This window comes from Haplochromis burtoni, unplaced genomic scaffold (genome assembly GCF_018398535.1).
Source record: "Haplochromis burtoni strain Fernald_Lab_line unplaced genomic scaffold, NCSU_Asbu1 Contig_175, whole genome shotgun sequence".
Taxonomy (NCBI): domain Eukaryota; kingdom Metazoa; phylum Chordata; class Actinopteri; order Cichliformes; family Cichlidae; genus Haplochromis; species Haplochromis burtoni.
Window position 1 is genome coordinate 1,022,590 of NW_024582536.1, and position 24,668 is coordinate 1,047,257.

At 43.9% G+C, this 24,668-nt stretch overlaps 1 protein-coding gene across 1 annotated transcript; it reads right to left on the minus strand.

Moving 5' to 3' along the window:
* Window positions 1-1,257: 1,257 nt before the first annotated feature.
* Window positions 1,258-24,653, minus strand: oc90 (otoconin 90). The gene is made up of 21 exons (XM_042225548.1): window positions 23,403-24,653; window positions 21,552-21,603; window positions 20,889-20,942; window positions 19,823-19,997; window positions 18,315-18,424; window positions 17,912-18,043; window positions 17,634-17,714; window positions 15,221-15,286; window positions 14,431-14,526; window positions 14,271-14,348; window positions 13,998-14,087; window positions 12,546-12,755; window positions 11,823-11,936; window positions 11,629-11,703; window positions 7,958-8,122; window positions 6,190-6,453; window positions 4,173-4,271; window positions 3,919-4,090; window positions 3,594-3,700; window positions 2,685-2,949; window positions 1,258-2,267 (listed from the first exon to the last, which is right to left on the minus strand). Exons 1-21 carry the CDS (start codon window positions 23,436-23,438, stop codon window positions 1,952-1,954), a joined length of 2,757 nt encoding a protein of 918 aa, XP_042081482.1. The 5' UTR covers window positions 23,439-24,653; the 3' UTR covers window positions 1,258-1,951.
* Between the last annotated feature and the right edge of the window lie 15 nt (window positions 24,654-24,668).

Below are 24,668 nucleotides of genomic sequence, written 5' to 3' on the forward strand. Positions count from 1 at the left end.
AATCTGCATAAGCCTCAAACGTTGGTTTTTCTGTTAATCAAGATGCCCGGTTGTCCCAATTCCACCTTCAATTTGCCAGAGGTCGGATGAATGTCCTACAAGAATTATACTGGGAAAAAAGTCCTCTGCTTTTCCCAGATTTAGTCAGAAGAAGCACGAAAAGATGGGTGGGGGTTGCAAAGCGGCTTGCAGATGCTGCTTCAGCCTGTAGGCTGGTTCAGTGGACCAGTTCAGGAGCTCGGCGTCGTGTCTGAATTAATGCTAAACTTATTGAAAGGAAATAACGGCTACAAGGGATCGTAGCCAAGCGCTTGACATTAATTCCGACTTTTAATTTTGATTCAACGGCACCAGCATTTCCACAGATTAGTTTAAAACTCGTATCTCAGTCAAATCCGATGTTCACTGGAATTAAACGCTCACGGATCTGATTGGAAGTTTGTTTTTTCGTATACACGTTCATCGGTAGCGGTATCAGTAAAGCCGTCTAAACCTCCATGAAGACGTTACAGGACATAACTAAACGATCGTGTTTGTGGGAGGAGCTCACCTTCAGACGGGTTTTGTGAATCTGGATCCGAGTCTGTGTTTCTGAGCCGAAACGTTTAAGACCGGCTGATGTGAAGTCTGTAAATGATGTCGGAGCAGTCGGTCTGCGAACGAGCCGCTCTGCTACTTTTGATAAATGTTCAACCGATTCAGCTCAAGCAATCATTCAAATAGTACCAGCTGATGTATTAATGAACTTTAAAGTAAAAATGCTGAACAGTTAATAACCGTTACGGTAAAATATGATGTTGTGTTTGCACTTTGATCACTGTGTACCTGGTACTATAGCAGAAATAAATCGGCACCGATGTGTGTTTGGTACAAACAGATCTTAGAAGTATTTTTGATGAAATGATCTCTGTGGAGCTGTGAAAAGTTTCCCTCCTGATTGGTGATCTGAGTCCTAAAACTAAGACAAAAGAAGAGAGCAGAATATTCACGTGAACTCTTCACCTTTCAAGATGGATTTTTTTCCAGCTGTAAAATGTCAAGAACAAAAAAAAAAAGCTTCCGATGTTCTTTTTTATGTTTCTGATGTATTTTTGTGCCAGTTTTAGAGATTAAAGGCGTCGCGTCCGTGTTCACAGTGACAAACTTGCTATAGCTCGGCTTTGTTTCAATCACACTGATGGTTTTAACCACTAGATGGTGCTGAGGCTCCCGCTGCTGCTTCACGCGTTCACCTTCATTGTTCTTTTGGTGCATTTCTTTCAACTTTTCATCTCAATGACAAAACTACAGCTACGTGACCTCAGCTGCTTCTGGAGCCTCAAGTGGACATAAGAGGAACTGCACTTTTCCCAAACCTGGATTTGCTGTTTGCACAAAGCTCCAGTGAGTCAGGAAGTATGTGAGTTTAGATTATCTTGTCACGTTTGATTAATTTGGTCTTAGAAATTCAAAGGGACTTCCTGAAACATCCGAATCTCAGTTCCCAATCACGTGGAACAGAGAAAAGCAGGAAACGTAAGAAGCTGGAAGTAGTTTCATGTTTTATTTTCCATTTTGATTCATCGACTGAACAAAATCACAAAGCGTTCAGTGCACATTGTTTCTGTGAAGCTCGGCAGCAGCAGAGCCTCAGCGCTTCATTACAAAGCCTCTATTGAAATAGAAAAATGTGCATTGAGATTAAAGTGTTTCTATCAAAGCTGTTGAGTCGTCGTGTCTTTATTACTGTCGGCTCTCTGAACCAATCAGAGGAAGATCCCAGAGAGGCGTGTTTGCCGTCATTTATTCAACAGATTCATTTCATGTGTTTAAAAAAAATCAAAGTAAATAAACTGATTTTCTTCTTTTTTGAATCAAAGATGTCAGAAAACGTTGAGTCCAGCTTGTGACACAGCAAGGCCCCAAAATGACTTCACATCACGACTGTCACAGAGAAGGAACTCTTTAGCTTCTATTTTTCCTCCTCCTCCTCTTTCTCCGTTTCCTCCTCTTCCTCTTCTTCTTTTCCATCTTTCTCCTCCTCCTCTCCACCCTCTTGTTCCTCCTCCTCCTCCTCTCTGTCTCCCGGTTGCTGCCCCTGGCCCTGCCCTGCACTCGGCCTCGGGTTCTGGGTTTGAACCCCGCTGAGTGTCGGTCGCTCCCCGCTCTCCTCACTGGAGGCAGCAGGAGAAGGAGGGGGAGAGAGAGGAGGAGGATGTGTCAGGCCTCCGGGTGATCCAGCAGAAGGAGTCGACTTGTCGGCGTCCTTCAGGTGGGAGCTGTCATGGCTGCGGAGAGAGATTTGTTTTTAATTTCATGTTGTTTGTGTTGTGATATTAGAATATAAAATTAGGACCTTACTGCATGAAAAAAAAAAATTAAAATTATCTATATGATTTTCTTTATTAAGAAAAACAGTGAGATCTTCATTTTGTGGCTTTCTGACGTTAGCGTCTGCAAATCTGTTTTTAAATGATGTAAAAGTGGAAACAAAGTAGCAGCTGAAAGATCAAAGGATCTGATAATCAGCACGGCACTGACGGGACGAACTTTGTGTCGGTGTTTGTTGAAGCTCCATTCGATTACATGGAAATATTCAATAAATCTTTATTCCAAATGTTGTTCATTTGTCATCTTCGTAGTTGTTTGAATCATCACCTTCGCACACGTTTACCTGCTTTTCCTGCTGTAAATCAAAAGCTCACCTGTGAGGAGGTTGCAGAGGTGGAGGTGTGTTCGCAGCCGTGTCCTCCTCACTGCTGGCGTCCCCGACCTCCATGTCCGACTCCTCGCTGGACTGGGGGGAGACCCTCAGAGGTTTGGGGGGTCTGCTGGCTCGGCGGCAGGGGGGCGTCGACCCGTGGCACTGCGGCGCCGGCAGGCTGTGGTTAAAGTGTGCAGCCGCCATGCACTCTGCTGTGGTTTTGTCGCATACACACTGTAGTTTGTCGCACACAGTGACCCCCTGACCTGAGCAGAGTGAGGAGGGATCAGATGGAGAGGCCAACAAGCGCTTTAGAGGTCTAGGAAGTCGAATATGATGATGCGCTTTTTTTAAATAACAACAACATCATACTGCAAATCCAGGCTGTCATAAGGCTGCTGTACCTGAAAGCACAGCAACCTTATGACAGCTGACCATTACCCTGGAAGCAAGGAGAGCTACCACCTCGCTCCTCCCTTCACGTCTGGTAACAACGCTCAAGATGCCAGACAGGAAGCCGAGCTGACTACACACATCATCAGGTCCCATCAGCTCTAATTTATACTGGAGGGGAAAATAACTCATGGCTCTCCAGGGATTTGGTAATACCCGTCTTATCTGATAGCAAAGAAATTAATTATAGCTAAATGTTGGATACACCAACAGAAGCTCAGTATAACGTTTCATAAACAAAAAACACGAGCTTTTCAGAAAACATGAATCTGCAGGAAGACCAGAGAACCTCCCTACAGTGGAAATCGTTTCTCACGAGATTTAGGTGAACCGTGTTTTTTCTTCCTCTGTGGCAGCTGCAGGTTAAATATTTACATTAATATGAGAATCAGGTGTGAAACTGATCTGATGTCAGCAGTGCAGCAGACTTTGGTTTCGAGGGATTTGTCGTACTCACATCGTGGTTTCGCGTTCTCACAGGAGATCTGAGCGTTGAGCTTCCTCTCCGGCCTGCAGCCCATCGAGCTGATCTGCTTCAGGCAGCAATGATGGAAGAAGCAGCACCTGATGGAGACCAGCAGGAGTCAGTCATCAGGGTCTCTGCAGCACTCACACACTTAAACTTTAGACCATAACACCATGAAAGTATGAAGGATGTGAAAAGCAGCAGATGTGTTTGTGCGCTGATAACTATCGCACTGTTAAGGAGAATCAGGTAACCCTGACGCAGCTGTCGGCGTCTTCATGGACAGTCCCAATTCTTATTCCTCAACACAGCTCACCTGTCCAGCTGATCCAGAGGCTGACCGCCGCCCTCCTGTCCACAGTAGCAGCCGTACATCTCGTACTCGTGTGGGCAGCGTCCCGTCAGGCAGTGGAGCATCTCCCCCAGCGCCGGCATCTCCCGCCTGGACTGACCGTCGCTGGCGTACACGCTGAAGGAGCGACTGCATTCTGCTGGGAGGACGCAAAGATCTCAGCTCAGCCATCAGTGAAGAGCTCCACTCACTTTGGAAGTGCAGCTATCCGTGGTTACCTTTGGTGTCTGGCTGCAGGTCTATGTCAGTCAGCCCAACAGATTCCAGCAGGGACCAGGCGAAGAACGGCACCGCCCTCCTCTGAGGAGCGAACCAGTCTGCCAACAGAGAAACGGCACATTTAAAAAAGCGTGACCTCCAAGCAGCGGCCGCGAGCTTCAGAAGAGGATGAAGAAGCACTGCACGAGTACAGAGTCAAAGATGGTTGACATTTACATGGATCTGTGGAACTTAAGTGCAGTGAAAAAATACAGAAATAAATTTCAAACGCAACTCCCGGTTTGATGATCAGGTGAGGAGCACTGTTCCACATTTAAAGCGTTGTAGCTAATGGTTGGTCCGTAATGGATGAAGTTCCACCCAATGCGTTACCATCCCCTCACAAGTCAGCCAGCAGGATCCTCAATCGTTCATCTACTTTGTTGTAATTTTGCCAGTTTACAAATCACTAAACTTTATTGATACTCAATCGTCTCTAGGTGCTACTACACTCCTAATCATCTTGTTTGGAGGGCCTTAAAGACATCTGCAAGAATTAAAGACTTCACAGTATAAAAAGGTGTTCCCATCGCCTGGCATGGATCCACTGATGTGATTTTTTTAAAAAGCCACATGTACAGGGCTGCAGGACCTGGCACTAAAGGTTCTGGAGGAAATTGGCTTGAAACGGCTCCACCAAACTGTCATCTGATGAAAATATCTGCTGTTTGAAGAGTGAGCAACTCGAGCTGAGCTAGAACGGAGCTGTACATTTGTGCAATACCAGTTTTTACCATAAGATGGCGCAGTGAGTCCACGTGTCCCACTGACACTATAAAACAGGGACGTAGCTATGGTAACATCACCCGATTGTTTCGGAGACTCAAGTTAAGCGTTCGCACCATCTTGTTGAGGAGCAGCGGGTCTGCCAGTTGAACCGAATGCTCATTGGCTAATGACTTGTGCCAATGAAAATGCAGTTTGACACTACAGCTAATCCTCCTTTTTTTTTTTTTTTAATGCAACCGAGATTTACTAAATTTATTTGCAAAAACATGACCCAGAATGAGTGACGTGCAGCTACACCGTCGCCATCTGGTGGCCTCCACATAGATGCAGGTTTAAGGTACTTTCAAATTCAAATTTTATTTGTCACGTACACAGTCATACACAGTACGATATGTAGTGAAATGCTTGGACAACTGCTCGTGACCTAAAGAAAACAAAAAAAGGAAAGGCTATGAATGAACTTTTGCCTCTGCTTAATTTTTCTGACCTGGAGCTACGTCCATGTTTTATATTGTCTTTAGTTTAACCCTGCAGTCATTTACAAACACTCTTCTTTGATGGCGTCCTGGTAAAAGGAAATGAGCGTATAGCGCTAATAAGAAATATCAGCAGAGTAACGACACACCTGCTTGTAAAACGCTGCCCATTTCTGCGTTTTTGTACTTAAAATCTCAAATATTAGATTCAAAGTTGGGAGTTTCGGTTTTAATTTTCCGTTTTATTGTGACTATTCTTCTACATTTATTGAACAGCTTCTGCACAGCAGTCTGTTAACATGTCTTTTCCACAGAGTTAAAAACAGTGTTTTTCCTGTTTTATACCTCTGAGCTTAAGAAACCAGTGTTTCAGCAAGTGTAATCTAAAAAAGCCTCATTCTCAACCCCATCAGCACTTAGACGTTTGCTGTGTGTTCGTGTGTTTGCTCCTTTGGGGATCTTTCTCTTCCTATTTCGCAGCTTAGACCTCGATATTATTAAAATAACATTTATTGTTCCTGTCAGTTATGAGCCTGGCTGTCATTACAGGTCACAGATTACTTAATTTAACTTCCATAACCCTTTGAAACATAATTAACTTTATTGAACCCCTGAGAGAAAAATGCTTAATTTATTCATTTCATCTGAATTTTCATTTAACCTGTCGAGTCAGAGAAGAACGAAGAGGTCAGACAGGAGAAAGGCAGAAGGCCTCCTGATGGGGAAAATGTTGCATTTTATGAAGTTTAACCAGCGTCTGGTCAGACGTTACCGTCCGAGTCTTTCTCCCGCGAGTCGTCCTCCTCTCCTCCTTCCACACTCTGAGGTTTGACCGTCATTGTTCCGGTCTTTTCCTCGGATCCAGCCTCGGCGGTGGAGTGTGGCGGAGGTTTTAAAACCGCTGCTGTTGTGCTTCGGGTGTGGACCTCCCACCGCGGTGTGACGGAGGTGGCCGGTCTCCTCTGTGTCGTCTCTGCGATGGTTCTCACTGTAGCCGCTGATGATGTGGTTGATGCAGATGTTGGGAGCGTTTCACCTGAAACGACAGAACGGTAGCTGTCAGCTTTCTGCAGGAATCCCATCGTGCAGGTTGACTCACTGAGACTTTGAGGAGCACGGCCCCTCACTGTGAGAACGTGATTAAAAGTCTGCCCTCGCATTCGAACAGTCACAGGTTTCAGCTCCACACGGTGCCACTGCATGCACATGTAATGCTGCTGCTGTACAGGAAGCTACTGTCACATTCCCATGATTCCACTCTGCTACCAGGCCTGATTTGGTCGATCTCACATTCAGGGTCATCTCCTCGTGCACCTCTGGTCTGTGGTGGCTGTCTTTAGATCTCTCCACAGACGTCCTGTTACATTCTTTTTACTCGTACCTCTTTGAAAATGCTGAAACTACTCCAGTCTGTCAAAAAGCTCATCCTTCTCTCACCTGCAGCAGATGGCCCCGCCCCTCCCTGACCCTGGTTCTGGCCGAGGTTTCTTCCTGTTAAAAGGGAGTTTTTCCTTCCCACTGTCGCCAAAGTGCTTGGCCTTGGGGTGACTGTTGTGATTTGGCACTATATAAATGACATTGAATTGAATCGAAAATCCTTCTATTGTTTTTTGTATTTGGGGGAGGAGGACAAAGTTGGCACCAGTCACCAGTTCAGGTCATCAGTTTTACCCTGGAAAATGATTTAATGGCGTACGGTGAAACTTGCATTGCCCTGGTCTCACTGAGAAGATGGTAAACAGAACACAGACTGCTGAGGTTTTTCACTTTCTGATCTCGTATATCAGATTGTATAAATAAAACTATAAATGTTTAAAGCCACACAAACTGAAGTCCATCTCCTGTAGTGGGTGGCAGTAGGAATCTGAATTACTCAAACAAGCCTTAGATCCCTCCTGTAAAGTCAGCAATCCAGCTACCCACTGCACCCATGGTGTCACAGTTTGTAATGTAACGCAAAGGGTTGTTTTTTTTTTTGTTTTTTTTAAAGAAACAGAAAATGTAGAGTCCAGTAAATGAGCCTAAGAGGTTAAAGGCGAGGGCTTACTTTAGAATAAATAAGTCTAAACTTTGACTGGCAGTTACCCTGATGGATAAAGTTAAACACTCCTAGCTAAACTGGAAGCTGTCAGTCTGAATCCACCACAGAATCCGTCTTTAATGGGAAACTTGGAAGTCTTCTTCAGTGGACCGCACGCTGTTCTGGGATGAAAGCACAACTTTCAAAACTGTAAATCTAAAAACAAACAAAAACTATTTTTGTGTTGAAATGCAACAGAACAAAAAGAAATGTGAGAAAACGTGCTGTGAAGATCACCCCGGAGGCTTTGTGGCTCCCCTCGCTTCATTTAAATATTCCTCACACATCTCTGATGAGCCGGCTCAAGCAGACTCCTGCAGATTGAAGTGATCCTGACATTTCATGGCACAGATGCAAATTTCAAAGACGGTGCAAACATGTCATTAAATTCTCACACCCACAGGTCGGCTTAAATGCTAATTCATCCCCATCGGGGCGGGGCGAGCTGGGCCTTTCTCACCTTGACTCTGAAGACTGAAAGCAGCAGCAGGAGGAAGAGGAAGAGGAGGTGTGGCATCTTCCTCTGATGAGTCGTCAGGAGGGGTGGTGGTTCTCGCTGGTTTGGTTTGTGGGAGCGAGCTGCTGGTTGAGGCCTGTGTTGTGACTCTGGTTGTGATCTGTGGGCCTGGGAAGCAGGTCAGAGTGAGGAGTCCCTCCCTAATCAGCCCTCCTGACCACTTACAATAAACTTGGAGAGAGCGAACATCGACTCCTGCTTCAAACTCCAGCAGAGGCTGATGTCTGAGCCTTCACATGAAATTCTGCGACTGAGCCGGTCAGGTGAGCAGAGCGACCACGAGGATGCTCAGAATGTTTTTTTATTTCCCATCATCACCCACCGGCTTACTGTAATGCTTTGTTCTCTTACTGAGGAGAGAGATCACCTGGACCTGGACAGCAGCTGAAATAAGAAACCAACCACGCTGTGGCGCTGACACGTGTGCACGAAGGTGTGTTTGTTATTGTAGTAAAAATGTAGCTTTGACTTTGTTTTTGGTTATTCAGCCTGTAACATGAAGCAGCGTGATTAATGAAGCCGTAATGTTGTGAAACATGCAGGAAACACTGATTTTGAACTTTGTTTTGGGGCAAAGTTGACAAAACGGTGAATAATTTTAGTAATTACAGCTTTTATGTTCTCTGTACTCAGTGATCTGATCTGTGCCTCGTTCTGCCACAGACTTTTTTATTTTTGTCACCAAGTGCTGCTCATTGTTGAGTTATCAGGTTTGTTTCCATGATATTTTCAGGTCTGTACCTTACAATATTAAACTAGATGACAGCTTTATACACATTAAAAGCCAGAAAGTCTGTCGCTCAGTAGGTGATCCAGCTCTGCACTTTCTGACTCTGTGGAAAAAGATTCAGGGGAGAAAATAGCTGAACAACAAAGAGTACACTGTGGGGGGGAGCAGGAGCTTTTTTTCCTTCAATGAGTCGCTTTAAAGGCTGTGGGTGAATATGCTGGTGACGGGGTCAGCTGGCCTCTGCTGCCATCTCAATAATTGCTGTGTTCACTTTCAGTCTAATAAAAGGAGGATTTTTTGGGAAGCTGCAGGGAGCTCGCACTGCTCGCTGTGATATACACTGATGTGTATGCTGACAGCTTGCTGTGTTGTTACATTGTGAATATTTGTCTCTGATATTAAAGTTCACCTGCGGTTGGACCGAGCACTTCTGGCATGTTAAAATAACATCGTTTATGTTTGTCTGCACGAGCAAAGGACAAACTTTTGTACCAAAACTTAAATATTTTTGCAAATGCAATCATCAGTGTCGCTTATTTTAATGATCTTCTGTTGAAGGTAAACCTTTCACCACCAGAGGGCAGCATTTTAAAGATGATTAGATGTGTTTTTGTGCATGCACTAATGTTTTTATCCCTGCCTCTGTCTTCACCAGACACTTTGCACCATCTTGTGGTTCACACTGGTATTACACTAATGTACAGCCCAGCTTTAGTTCAGCTTCAGCTGACATCTCTTTAACGAAGGACACAAACGTTTTGGACATAAAGTCCTGCTGTTTGGGGTTTTTTTATATTCTGTTCGCTTCTTGTAGTTTTTAAAATACCTAAAAAGTGCCTTTACATTTACTTTGTCAGGTTGAAGTTGAATTATTCTGTAAATGTTACAGTGGCAGCAGTAATAAGACACCAGGCTTCAAAGTCTACAGGCCCACAAATGTCTCTAAAACATGAAAACCCTCCACGCTGATTCTTTTCCCCACAAATTGCACCTCGACTAAACCACACTGGCTGTTTCCCATCTCACTAGTTCTCCTGAAATTGTAAAGAATGTACATGTTTGTTAGTAGGAGGCTGATGTTTGAGAAAAATTGCTGGAAACTGGGGAAGTTTCACCAGGAATGAGGACTAGAAACGTGGAAACAGCCAAACTGAGAAAATCGGTAGCTCTGTAGAGCACGTAGCCCTTTCCTATCTGCAGCTGCCTGATATCGGTCAGCTCATCCAGCCCTCTGCTAGAAAGCCAAAGAGCAAACATCCTTGAACGTTTCGCTGTACATTAAGGTCAGATTTTTCCTCCTCCGAAAGTTTCTGTAATGAAATGCCTGCTTGTTGCTAAAGAAAAACAAGCTGACCTTCAGCGGGCCTCGGAGAGCTCGTCTCCTCTCTGACACCTCCCTCCCCTCTCTCCTGTGAAGCTGGAGGTGGTGCTGGTGTTAATGTGAAGCTGACACCTCCTCCACCTTCTGAAGAGCGCACAACACAAAGGCTGTCAGAAGTGAGACGTTAATGCAATCCACTTGATTAACGCCGGCATTAAAGAAAGAGCTGGAACTGGTCTTTTTTCTTTTTCTTCTTGAAATTAAAAATATACCCGGTGATTTCTGAGCGAGCGAGGCCCCTCAGACACCTGTCAAAGCCTCGCTGCGTAATTGCAGACGCGAGGAGAGGAAAATAACCACTTCAATAGTTACATGTTTTTTACCCGGCAGCGGGGTTGTGACACTCGATCAAACCATTTGGCAGCTCTCGGTGTGTTTGCGAAGCAGCGGCGAGGAAAGAGTCTAAATCCGAATCACGTCTCTTTTATTTGAAGGACAAAGACTCCCGGTGAAGTGCCTGCGTCGATTAGAGTCACACCTTACTCCTCTGTGTTGTACAACTTAAAAACCCACAAAGGAGTCGCACAGACTCATTTTGTTACATGAAAAGACAAACTGTATTTAAAAGATGGAAGCAGCCACTGTGACATGGCTTACTGATTTCTGGACTCTGGCCTCACTGTTAGCATTCTGAAAAACTGCAGATTTTCATAACAAGTCACCATAATTGAATATGATGGTGGTTGCTAATGTCAACAGCTAAAGCTAACTAGCTCGATTGATAAGCATAAACTGTAAACTTTCACCTTCCCTGTACATGTGCAATGGTTTAAACCATTCATAGAGACCAAAACCATTTCTGCAGCAGCGTGTTAATGTTTATTTCTGCTGTATATGTCAGTCTACAGCGACTGACACAATTTTGGAGCCTGCCTCAAGTGGACATTAGAGGAACTGCAGCTTTTGTTTTTTTTTTTCTTAGGCTTCATTTTTCAGCATACATATGTCATAGTTTGTCAAATACCAGGGGGTACTACTCCATCCTGTTATACGTCGCAGTACGCAGGACAGAATATCCTTCCTGGCCATCCTTATAGCGAGAGGGTCAAAGTTTAATATTATGACAAAATTGTACGTACCATTTTTTTATAGACCGTGCATGTTGACATAACAGTTGATATAACTTCATAAGGGAAGCTGCAGAATAGCTGCAGAAAAATATGCAGTTTAGAACGAAGCAGCTAAAAATGAAGCAAATGTCAAAAACTGCAGTTCCTCTAGTGGCCACTTGAGGCTCCAACAGTGAGTCAGTCTGCATGTTCACAATAAGAAATAAAGATGTTCACAGCTTGATACAATAAACAGTTTTGGTTTAAACAGTTGAATTCCTCCTAACTGCACAGAGGGCTGTACAGGTACCACTTCCTGTTAAAAGGAAGCTCTTTCTCCCCACTGCAGTCAAATGCTGCTCATAGATGACTGTCTGTCTCGTAGTCTGATAATTGTTGGCAGTGGCACTTTATAGATAAAGCTGATATTTCTGTCCCCCTGTGACAAACTGACCTGTGTGAGGAGTTTTCCTTGGGGCTGACGGTGTTGCTGCTGTTGTCATTGTTGTAGTTTTGAGCACATCAAAGACTGAGGATGAAGAAAAGAAACATGAATATTCAAACTTCCCAATGAGTCCAACTGAAGTCTTTTGGGACTCACAAAGGCCTGATTTATTCTTTAGTTCCCGTCATACAGTATGAACTCACAGTGCTCACCAGACTCTTGCTCCTCTTCATTGTCCTCCTCCTCTTTCCCATTTCCTTCCTCCTCAGATGACTCAGAGGGACTCGTGGTGGTTGTTGTTGAGGCTAAGATTAAACCTGTTAATAAGGAGGCAAAAGAGCTTCATTTCAGTGCTTTATTTGACTTCTGGTGCTAAGACAGAGTCTCACACAAACTCAGACAAGGGCAAAATACAACAATCTCAATCCAGCCAGTAACTACAAAGAAAAATACCCAAACAATCCACAGTCACAGGAATTCAGAAAAATAAAACTACATAAATAAACCAAACTACTTGACAGCTGGTTAAAAATTCATCATGCTGGGCTGATTTTTTTCATTGTGAATGAATCTCCTGTCTCCATAAACATGTTTTGAGGGGTCATCATGGCTGTGCACCGGGCCTACGAGAGCTCTGCAGACTGTTGTACATGTGTACCGCCACCAGAGGGCAGTGTCATGGACAAACAACTAAAGCTCTTGAAATAATTAAAGATACAAATGTTTGGAACAATCTGGTTTTGGCTTCATTGTAACTTTCTCATATGGACAATCTAATCTTCAACTCTCTGGGGGTGAGGGCGGTGCCACCTTAAGCCCCTGCTTTGACCACACCCCTGTCCTTTTAATTCTTTTTGCATCATCTATAATTTGAGATAAATAAAAATAATCAACACATCATAAAAGGATAAGTATTTCTTCATCACCTGTCTCGGCTGATTCTTCCACGGCTGCTGATGTCAGCTCTCTGGGAGTTGTAGGAGGAGTGGGAGGAGTCGATGGTAAAATGTGACCGAGCGGCGCTGATGCTCCCGTTTGATTCACCTGTGCGTTTTCAGTGGCGGAGCTCAGTGAAGAAGTCAGCTCGGATTCTGCTTCAGTTGGCGTCTCTTCGCCATGAACGCGCAAACCTGAATCTGCAAGAGATAAAATTATAACGTCATCACATCACAGATACTCTGTCTGTATTTTTGAAGTCCTGTCTCACTTCTCTTGCCTTCGGTGTGCCACAAGGTTCCGTTTTGGTGCCTTTGCAGTTTCTATCCTGTTGTTTCTGCTCCCTCTTCTGCACATTTTGACACTTTTAAGAACATTTCTTGTCACTGCTCTGCAGATGAGGTTCAGCTCTATGTTTCTTTTAAACCCCAAGAGGTTTCTAACCTGCAGATCTTGCTGAGACGCTATTAAAATAGAGGGTTCAGTCATTTTCCCCCACTTGTGAAGAGAAAACAGAAACAGTGTCTTCTTGCTACATTTGCTGAATCTTCTTTTAGGAATCTTAATTTCCTGAAAAAGGAACATTTAATCTTAATTTTTGACTCACCTTTCAAACAAAAAGTAACTTTAGAGTCCACTTTAAGATTCTGATTTCGACATTTATCACCAGCGTACAGTACGCCAGCAGGTCCCTGAGGTCATGTGATCAGGGCCTACTGGCTGTACAGCGTATGAGGCTGGGAACTAAAACAGGAGGAGGGTTTGCATCAGTCCACAGGCTTTTCTTGAAATCAGTGGTCTCTTTTAAAAGCAGCTAAAAACTTCTTTTTAAACTTGCTTGTGGGGTAACTTCATCACAGACCCAGTTGGAACAAACACACTTGTGAAAAATAAGACGCTGGTGTCTAATCAGGTTTCAGAGCTCCCTGTGGGCTGTGGGGCTGGAAGCTGCCCACAGGTGTGGAAGGAGGTGGCCTTGAGGGGGGAAATCGGCCACTTTTAATCAGTTATGCTTTTATGATTATTAGTGATCTGTATTGTAACTGCACCTTGCATAAATACTTTAGTTTTGTTGCACACAAAAAGTCAGAGACACTAATATCCATTTAAAGTTTGACTGGATGAAGTTGCAAGTTTCTCTTTTGTGGTACTCCAAAGTGAGATTATGATTAATAATATTTCTGCACATAAAAAGCCAGTTTAACGAAGGTTTTTCTGGCTCCAACTTGCACCCGAGAAAGTTTCCTCTGTCCACAGACGAGGACACGTTCCTCATTTAGAAAATCTTTTATGAATTAGACGCCGGATGAATCACTGCTCAGTTATGGGATCATATAAAGCACACCGCGTCATTTAAATAAAAAGAGCTGCTTTATATTAAGCCCGAGGCGGACGTTTGTATTTATCAGTCGTGATCGAGACGCCGAGTGTTTCTGGCTCACCCCGGCTGATTGCTGGAGGATTGTGGGTCATCTGATCCCCATTTATCTCTTCCTGCTCGAGTGCTTCCTCTGCGGCGCTCTCATTCAGATCTGTAAAAGCAGGAAACGTCTGAGCCAAGTGAGTCATCGAGCAGCAGGAGTCGAACAGCGGGGAAATTATTTCTGCTGCTTTGGAAGCTGTCCGCCGGTCAGCATCTAGCAAATGTAATCTGCTAGAAAAGTACTAGAGAGAGGATGGAGGGGAGACGGTGAGGTAACCGAGGTAACCGTTACCTTTAGAGATATAACTCAGGTGTGTCATCTCTGCCTCTTCCACCTCTGCTGCACCTCCTGCACCTTCCTCAAGCTCCTCTGGAAAAATGAGAAATATTAGGATAACACGCAGATGGTGCCGAGTTAAACCTGTGGCCCGAGGGCCAATTAGAGGTCATACCAGCAGGCATCAGCGGCGCTGGAGTGCTGAGGTTGTACTCCATGGCCTCGGTGTCACTCTGGTTATCCACCCTGCCTGTTGTTGGTGGGTCCATCCCTGCTGAGGAGACAGTCACAGTTCATTCATCATTCACCTGTCTGGGATGCAGGTAGATGTTTTCTGGCTTTATTTAATGTGTGAGTCTAATTTTTCTTTATTTACTGAATGAAATGTTCACACTGAGGCTTTAAAAGTGTGGACACCAAAAGGCAACGAAGGCTGGCGCCATCACTGAAATAGAATATCAAGAATATCAAGGCTTAATGTTTTCTGTGTCTGTCTTAGAACGACAGACTGATGGGTGCATGTAGCTGCCTGCTAAGCTTCACGCTTTACTAACCGGAGCGACTAAACGGAACCTCGTAACAGTGTTCGTGCTATTTTTAGGCGATTAGTTCTCACACATCAGATCATGATCTGATTTCATGATCAAAATTGTTGTTTTCCTCTTGGTTAAAGACCAAAACAAGCTTCATTAGGAGCTTCTGATTGTAGACGTCTGACCTTTAAATGGCAGTGAGTAAAAGCTACCATCAGACTACATTGTTAAATCTGTTTCATCAGAAAAGGAAATCTGTTTCCACTCCATTAATTCTTAAAGGAAGTGGAGGGAGGTCCATTTTATGAGCACTCCGAGTTCAAGGCTGGAAGCATCTTAAAACTCTCCAAAACCTGAAATTTCACTTTGTTCTGCTCTGGAGACGTGCAGAGTTGTAGAAAGTAAAGCGAAGCATAAAAACAGGAGTTTTACCTGCTGGCAGGAAGGACGAGCTGGAGAAATTAAAGCTTTCTGAGGTGTTTTCTGCTGGGAGAACATCTGCAGAGACACAGGAGAAGTTCAGCCTCTCCACACAAATATACACTCGAACAAAGCAGAGAGAAGGAAACACATTAATGCGCTAACGTGATGCTTCATATCTCAGTTTGGATTTGTGTCGGCAGGATCAACGTGAGCCCAATATTCTCTTTTATCTCCTTTGTGATCAGAAACTTAGTCCAAGGATGTAAGCACTGCTTTACAGATATGTGTAACGTATGGACCTCGACGTGCAGATAAAGTGAATTCGAGCTGATCTCGAGTTTAAACAGAGTGGGTTCAGTTTCAGACAGATCTCAGGTTGTCGTGCGTGACAGGCCGTCCTCAGGTTTAAAAAACCTCCCTCTGAACTTTTCTGCTTTAATAACATCCTTCACTTCAGATTCTCCTGATTCTGAGGCGGCGAGCAGCTCGGCTCGACGTGACATCTCTATCTGGACACATGGATGAAAGGAGGTCTGAACAATCACTGGTTTCTTTCTCTTTTAGCTGGATGTGGGCAGGAAGCTGCAGCTTAAACATCCAGAGGTCCTTGTTTTAATTGGCTGAGGTGTGACTCAGCCGTCTGTGTTTCTGCCCAATCAATCGTTTCCTGTGATGCGACATCGCCGACCCGCTCAGAAAGTGACGCACCGTCTCAGGAACGCTGATCGCGGCGCCCTCAGAGTTTCACACAGACTTACCTGCTGCTCTGAAGACTTCACCTGTGTCCTCGATGCCGCTGAGCAGCTCTGAAACACACGGTCAAACTAATGAGAAACTCAGACCGCTGTTAGCTGCGAGCTCTGTCAGACACACCGGAGAAAGGCAGGACTAATGAGCTCACTGCTAAAATTTATTAAATCAGCCTCGCTCAGAAGGACAGCGAGGCCGAACGTACAGCAAGAGTCATGAAGAAAGATCTTCAAAGAGAGCAGAAGTTTTTCTCCTCACAGCATCAACGATTCATCCGGCTTTACGTCAAGAGACAGAAACACTGAGACCAAAGATCCACAGACGGAGTGGAAAAGTTCTCCAAAATGTTCTGAGACCAAATTAAAAATCTGTCGGAAACGAAGAAATCAGTCTAAAGGAACCTGTGCCACACTAAGCCTGGATGTTTCTGAAAACAAAGAACCCTCTGAAACCCAGCACATAACCACGTCTTAGCAAATAAAACCAGTAAAACCAGAATGAAACAAGTTTGTAAACAAGATTAAAAAAAACAACAATCTTACCTTTAATTTTATCAAAGATCAGAAACAGAAAAAGCAAGAAGGCCTACGTGAATGTCACAGAGATAGTAACACGTTACTGTAAGGGATTACTATTGCAAAAAAAGTAATTAGATTACTGTTACTTTCCTGTAAGCACGCTGTGTTACTGTGTTACTAAACCGTGATTTTGTTTGTGAGAGTGTCTCAACAGCTGTGTGCAGATCAACAATGGATAACATGGAGTGCAGGAGAGAGTGCGACCGTGCAGCCTTTAAAGCGTGGAAGTAATCACATTACTTTGAGTTTGATTCTGTAAAAAGTGACAAAAACATTAGTGTCCGCTGTTCACTGTGTGGGAAGAAAACTTCTTTCTACAGAGAAAAAATAAACTTCAAATCTGAGCAACACCGAGCACGCTGCCACGGGAATGTGACACTCACAGATCCCCCCACTGACATGACCGCTGTGGGCAAACCTCCACCAAATAAACAGCAGCACACTCAGAATTTAAATATTTATTTTACTGTTCTTTTTACTTGCAACAGTTGTTGTTTTTACAGTCAGGCTTCACCATTTCATATCAGGATTTATGTGAAGGCGCACTGAAGCACAGAGCCCGGCTTCACTGCCGTCGTGTTACGACCATCTCCGACTGCAGTTTTAGGATTCAGATCGAGCCGATTTTAAACCAAGTCTGGAAGTTTGATGGATGTTAAAGAACTGTCTGAAATTTGAAATAATAATAATAAAAAAGGTCTGAGGTTACGTCCAAGGAAAAGTGTTAAACACAAACCTAAACCAGGTTTTAAATGTAAAAATAACTCCGCTGGAAACGAGTCAAACAGCCGGATTGTGAGTCTGGGTCTAACTGTGTGGGTGTGCAGAGGAGCTGCTGCTAAAAGAACACCAGACTTAATTGGATGCATCCATGTTTCTCTTTGCTCGCCTGGTGACTGAAAACTGTCTGCGGTACCTCGATTTACTTTAAGTGGCTCAAACTGTTTCCACAGTGAGTTTGCAGGACATCGATTCTTCTTTTCTCTCCTTTTACAGACTCAAACTGAGGCTTCACCCACAGTGTGTTCAGTATTTTATTGCACTGAAGACCCGTTTGCACACGATTTATGTCTTTGGAGTTATTTTTATATTACCTGTATTGATCAGTGATTTTGATCCACTCTCCTCCTCGTCCTCCACAGCACGAGTCATGGATTTGGTCCCATTTTGCCAAACTGGTGCCATAAAGAGAGCCAGATTTATTTTCTTGCTTGTAATGCAGATGTACAGAAAGACGCAGTGGTTTCAGGAACACTGAAGGAAGCTGAATATATATGTTCCTTATAAAACATGAGTGAAGTGACTAAACATCCAAAGGAACCAAAGACCGTAGCCAGATGTTGGCTCTGGAGACGACTTCGCTTCGTCTCACCTGTTTGATTTGTAGCTGAGCAGGACGTGTGGGCGAGGCCTCTCAGCGATGAGTTGTACGGGCTCTGAGTCATGCAGTCGATGGCGGCCCGGTCACATTCACAGAACCTCTGCTGGCACAAATCAGCAGCATCTTCAAGACAGAAAGAGCCACATTGGTACACTGTACTAGTGCCACAGTCTTTATTTACTCTGCTGTGTTACTCTGTCGGAGCAGCAGGTCAGTATACAGAGGAGTCACTTTTGTATCGCTTCTTTTCACTTTGTACAAACTCCTCGTGTGAAAACGATCAACTTTGGTTCCACTGTGAGTAAAACTTGTTTTTTGTTGGCAGCGAAAGTCTTGTGATGGTTCCCAGTGTGAAAGCAAACAAGCACATTTCCCAAAATAAACTAAGTCTCACCACAGCTGGTGTTTGCAGCTGCCGCACAGCTGAAGTTGTACGGGGCAAGCGGCAGCTCCTGCCTGCAGGGGGCAGCGTTCTGGTAACACAGCCGGTGAGCCTCGCAGCAACTATAGACGGAAACCGGGAAAAAGAAGAAATGATGAATAACATGACGAGAGTCCGATCGATACGCGAAACACGACCTGCTCAGTGCAGGGGTGCTTCCTGCACGTGCCTTTCACAGTAAAAGCTCTTCACATATACACTTACAGCTGGTGTTTGCAGATACGTAGAGGAATATAGTGGCTTATTATAAAAGTACATCAAAGCAATCGAGTCTGGGATTAAAACAAAAGTCTTTGCCTTTTTTTTTTTTATCTGAGAAATAGTCATAATTATTTTCATATAAACATGTTTCCTACGATACGGCACAGAAACAGAGGCTACATGTTCTTTATCAAGTACAGTGATTAGCTTCACAGAGATGAAGGAGCTAATTTTTTAACCCATGAATAAAAAAAGTGACTTCAGCTGTAAATGTAACATTCAAAAGAAAAAGTCATAATATTTATTAATTATATTTATCAATTATTAATTCAGCTCTGAGCTCACAGCTATTTGACCAAATTTAGTATTTTGTACAGAACTTTATTATGTAGATAACATATCCACCTTTCCCTGACTGGTAGCTCCTCCCCTTCCCTGTTGCAGGGGCGGAGCTACAATAATAAAGTGCTTTGTCCTCCCTAAATGGGACACAATATATGCATTTCTATCTCCATATTTTTATTCCTTTACTGTGTGAGGGCAGCTTTGCATGATTCACAGTTTATAATCAGCCTTATTTATTTACCCTGGGCCTGACTACAGCGACTCGATTAATGCTCTGTCAGAAACAAGCCCCTCCTCCTTTAGTCCAACCCTTCCTTTTAAGTGACGTTTCTTCTGATTGGCTGCCCCAGCAAGTGGGTGTGGCTTCTGTAGCATCATATAGCATCATACAGATCCAGGTTAGGAAAAAAGTGTCTAAAACTGAATGTTTAGTTTAGCCTGCAGTTTTTGACTTGCTGAAGATTTCTAGGTTAGTTTTAGCTAAAGTTAACCTTTCTACTGCTAAAGGTTAGCTTTAGCTAAAGGTTAGCTTTAACAGTTGAAAACAGTGGAAAGTCTCTCAAAAAATTTTCAACCATCCCAGAGTTGCTTTTTCCTCTTCTTGATGACTTTGACAGACCTTTAAGGTGTTCAGCCTGAGAGATGTAATACAGTAAGTACATGGTTTCATTTATTATTCCAGTCCACCCTAAAGCTATTGTCTCTTGATTTTGACATTTCCTGTACTGTAACTCCTGTGAGGGATTCCAGCATAATGAATAATATTTTCCATGGGAATGGGAGGGGTGGTCAGCGAAGACTCTCCCAGCCCGCGTCACACCTGCCTGCCTCCAGCCTCTGAATTCAATTTTGCCGTATTTTAAATTCAGCAGCTGCTGTAACCGCAGTCCCGCTGCGATCTGAGGCTTACTTACACGTCCAGAGCATCCACGGGGTTTCCAGCTGCCACATATCTGCAGGAGCAGCCATAATCTTCCAGGTCACATGGGCAAATCCCCGTCGCACAGTGCAGCTTCGACACAAAGCTCAGCATGGAGGGGAAGTTATCGAAGACCGAGTGTATCCAGGTGAAGCGCAACCCGAGACAATCTGCAGGAAGAGATGAGGGAAGGTGAATGAACAAACGCGCCGAGGCCGCGAGAAGATCGAACCTGCAGAGCTTCTGTAAAGTTTGAGGTGGAGAGCAGAGCGATTTAATCATAGATAATCCTGTTTGCAGGTAACTCGAGTCCAGAGAAGCACACAGGGTGGAAGATTATTTGGACTGCAGGTCTCCACATGCAGGTACAGTGAAGATTAAGACCATAGGAGGCAATGAACATCAAAGCCTCTCGACCTCGATGTCAACAACAGCCCACAACGCCACAGAAAGTCTACGACTGTTGTTTGAGCTATCCAAGTCGAGAACACTGCTGCTGCTGTAGATCCATGAAGGTTTAGGAAATTTACACAACGCAGCTTCGAGTCCGTACCTTTATCACTACAATTAAGTCTCATGTTGTAACACCGAAGACTCAGCAAAACTCAGCTGGAAAAAACTGAAAGTCCTGAGTCCATACTTCATTTAAAGATGCAGCACAGGGGTCCACATGTGAGGACGAGACTGATCATAAAGCAGACATGTCACCATCAATGTCTATTTTATAAAGAAATGCATGACACAAATGACCACAAACAGCCTAACGCCAGCCTGGTGCTCAGCAGGAGGCTGGACTCACTTAAAACTGTGGCAGAGGGGGGCGATGGACTAAAGTAGACCCTCTCTCCGTGGCCTCCTGGGTGGGCACAGGAGCAGCAGATGGCTCCTCTCACTGTACTGTAGATCTGAGTGCTTCGGGAGCTCCTTCATCCCCACAGCAATAAGAGTTTGTAACGCCCTCTGACCCCCTCTCATACACATTCTGCCTCCAGTCCTGTTTTTGTCTATTTTTATCCATCTATCCATTCATTTTATTACATAATGTTTGCTTCTGTTCTCACCAGTCATGTGATATGCCTCCGGGTCCGGACAGAAGATGGAGCCGGCAGGAAGCGCTGGATAAGGATAAATAAAACAATTAAGGTCATAAATGTAACCTTTAAAACACCAAAGGTAAATCTTTCCACATCAGCACACACAGATGAATAAACTAAAGGAGACATAACGTTTCTGCTCAACCACTAATCTGACACAAAGATTTATTCATGCTTTGAAGGCATTTCTGACTCTTTAGTAGTTAATAAATGATTGGTAAATTATCCTTATAATCTTTGAGTCAGCAGGTAAAACTATATGTATGTATATCGGGGCGATCGTGGTTCAGGGGGTTGGGAAGCAACCATCATCTTGTAACTGCAAGGTTGCCGGTTCAATCCCCTGCTCTGTCTGTCTTGGTCGTTGTGTCCTTGGGCAAGACACTTCACCTACTGGTGTTGGCCAGAGGGGCCGATGGCGCGATATGGCAGCCTCGCTTCTGTCAGTCTGTCCCCGGGCAGCTGTGACTACAACTGTAGCCTCCACCAGTGTGTGAATGTGAGAGTGACTGAATAGTGGCATTGTAAAGCGCTCTGAGGGTCTAGAAAAGTGCTATATAAATGCAATCCATTATTAGTGTAGAACTAGTAAATGGATCCTATATAATGTAGTTTTACAGAGGGACTCACCGTTTGGAAGAGCAGACAGCAGAAACATATACATCAGGAACATGACTCGTACCTGCGTTCAGATGGAGAAAGCTTTTTTTCATATTCAACTTCCTGTCGGGTGCACAAGCTCATCATATCAGACCAAATCCGATCAGGCTTACCTGTCGCTCCTGCGTTTCTAAAAGCTACCATGCTCCTCACCTGTGGAACCAGCTCCCAGTGTGGGTTTGGGCGACAGACCCTCTCTCTACTTTTAAGAATAGACTTCGAACTTTCCTTTTTGATGACGATTATAGTTAAAAATGCTGTTTCTGTTGTATGGACATAATTTTAATCTTTACTGAAGACAACATCAAACATAAAGAAGAAAATCACGTGAAAAATGGTTTCAGTGACCCAAGGTAATCCCACCAATCTGTTACAGTCATATCACCGCAGCAAATGTGCCAGCTTTAGATCACATTCACAGTGCAAACCTGGTAAACTATCAAGGTGTGTGTTTGATTATTGATTATGATCATCAAAATCAAGGTAAAATGTTCAATTAATCGTGATTTTCATTTGAGGTCATAGTATTGACCCTGATTTATCCCCTATAGTTTTTCTGCAATAGGCTCCACTATCACTCCCCATGTGTTTATGGATCACTACCTGCTCCCTTAATCCAATTAAATTAAATAAATTCAACATTTAAAAACCAAAAGCTGCAGTCCCTCTTATGTCCACTAGAGGCTGGCTTCAAAAGTGTTTCCAGTGTTCAGAACAGAAATAAACAGCCTGGTTCAAAAACAGTTTCTGTTTCTGTGGGTAGTTTAACCCTTCGTAACACCTGTACCTATACAGAGTGACATTTATGCCAACCTATTTATTTGGATGCTGGTAAGGTTTAAGTTTAGGGGTGTGGCCACATTGATTGACAGGTATCACTGGGCACTTGCAGCTGCTAGCTGTGTGCTAGGCCTCACTTACACTACTTTGAATCACTGGACCAGATTTCGCCACCATATTTCAACTGTCGGTGTACTTGTAATGTTGTATGCTACATCCAGTAGACTGTTTTATTACTTTGGTAACCAGTAACGGGTCTAGCTAGACACTGCTAGCTAAGCTAGTGTACACAAACATGAATCAATTTTATTGGAATTCCAGGTGAAAGACCAACACAAAGTGGTGCACACGTGAGAAGTGGAACCAAAATCAGACATGATTCCCAACATTTGTTACAAATAAATAACTGCAAAGTGGGGTGTGCGTAATTATTCAGCCCCCTGAGTCAATACTTTGCAGAACCAGCTTTTGCTGCAGTTACAGCTGCCAGTCTTTTAGGGTCTGTCTCTACCAGCTTTGCACATCTACAGACTGAAATCTTTGCCCATTCTTCTTTGCAAAACAGCTCCAGCTCAGTCAGATTAGATGGACAGCGTTCGTGTACAGTCAATCCACCATGACATTCATGCTCATGATGAGCGTACGAAACTTCTCAGTTTCTTTAACATTTCCCTAATATTACCTCTTTACATTCTGTGCAGTGTAAAGCTAAAAACCCATCAGTTAGTCTCTGACTACAGAGTGAAAATGCTCAATAATATCAGCCTCTGTTAGCTGTGATAGCTGTCAGAGGCTGAAGGCCAGAGGGGCTGCAGCACTGCCTTTGCCATGGATTTTTAAGCTGTCTCACATATCCAGTGATCAGAGGCAACGCTACGCAATGATAAGTTGAGCGCTTTGAAGACTTAACATGAACGTTATCCTTGCCTGTTACACTCACACGTCCTCACTTTATAGCGGTGCTGTTTCATACTGTGTATGCACACATGCACACACTCTGACCAAACCAAAGACAGATTTAAACAGCAAAGAAACTCTTACCTTATTTGTGGGATTTCTGGTTTGTTCAGTGAGCATTAAACTCGGTGCCACGTTCAGGAGTGAGACGCACCTCGGTGGGCAGGAACCCTTTTTAATGCTTGTTGTCTAACAGAATAAACTCTGAGCTCCAAAAACTGTTTATCTCTCTGGGGCTGGGGGGTGGGGGGTACCTTTATCCTGTTCAGGTCAGCTCTTATTGGCTATCAGGTGATACCTGAGCAGGAGCTTATCATGGTTTTTTTTCCATGCAGGTATTTCAGGCTTTAGCACAGGTGGGGTCCTGACAGGGGGGACCCACAGAGTGGTCTTTGTCCCCGCAGGAGGGCTGGCTCTGTGACCTGGGGTTCGACCTGCACTTATCTGATCCACCTGGAGTTCAGATCAATGATGACCTGCAGGAAGGAGGCGTGACCGCCGTGGGTTTAATAACAGGGGGCTGATAGTGGGGCAGCAGCAGCTCTGTTTAGAGGGGGGAGAATCGTTTCTTTTTCCTCTAAAGCAGCTGGTTTCCTGTTTTCTAAAAAACTCTGTGAAATTCTCTGAGAGTGAACAGTTTGACAGTCGGTGGATTCTTCATCGATATTCATAAATATCTCTGAAAATTAAACAGAGTTCTGGGTCGACGCTGCTCCAGTGAACTAAAACTAGGCTAAAAAAACGACCGCTGAGCTCCACGTGTAGTCCTACAGATATCCTAGAGATGGATTTCATTCTGTTTAACTTTTTCCACATAATCGGTTATATCTGAACCTACGTCATCTTTATAGAAAAAGACAACTGGAAAACCAAATAAAGATTTAAAAATCTGAAACAATAAGATGTGCTTGAAAAACGAACTACAATCAAATAAAATGCAGAGAAAACGTCTCCAGTTTGAGTTTTTGTGGAGCAGATGTTGACTCTGAACTTCTGAAACCTGACGTCTGACAAATACCCTCAATAAATAAATTAAAGAATCAAACTTAAACTGAATCCTCTCTGGAAGCTGACTAGAATGATGAGGAAGTATAATAACTCTGTTCTGGGTGTTTTAGGCTTCATGGATACGTGGCTGTCATCTGACACTCCAGGTTTTTCTTTCAGATCACGCCTCGCACTCCAAGCCTGCCGATCCACAAGGATCTTGATTAGATCAGATACATTTTTGATAACTAATAGTAACAGGAAAAATGTCCCATTTTCACCATTTTTTGCTCATGAACAGTCAGATCTGGATCGACTCCGACAGGCTGAAATAATTCCCTCCTCTGTCCAGACGATCCAAAC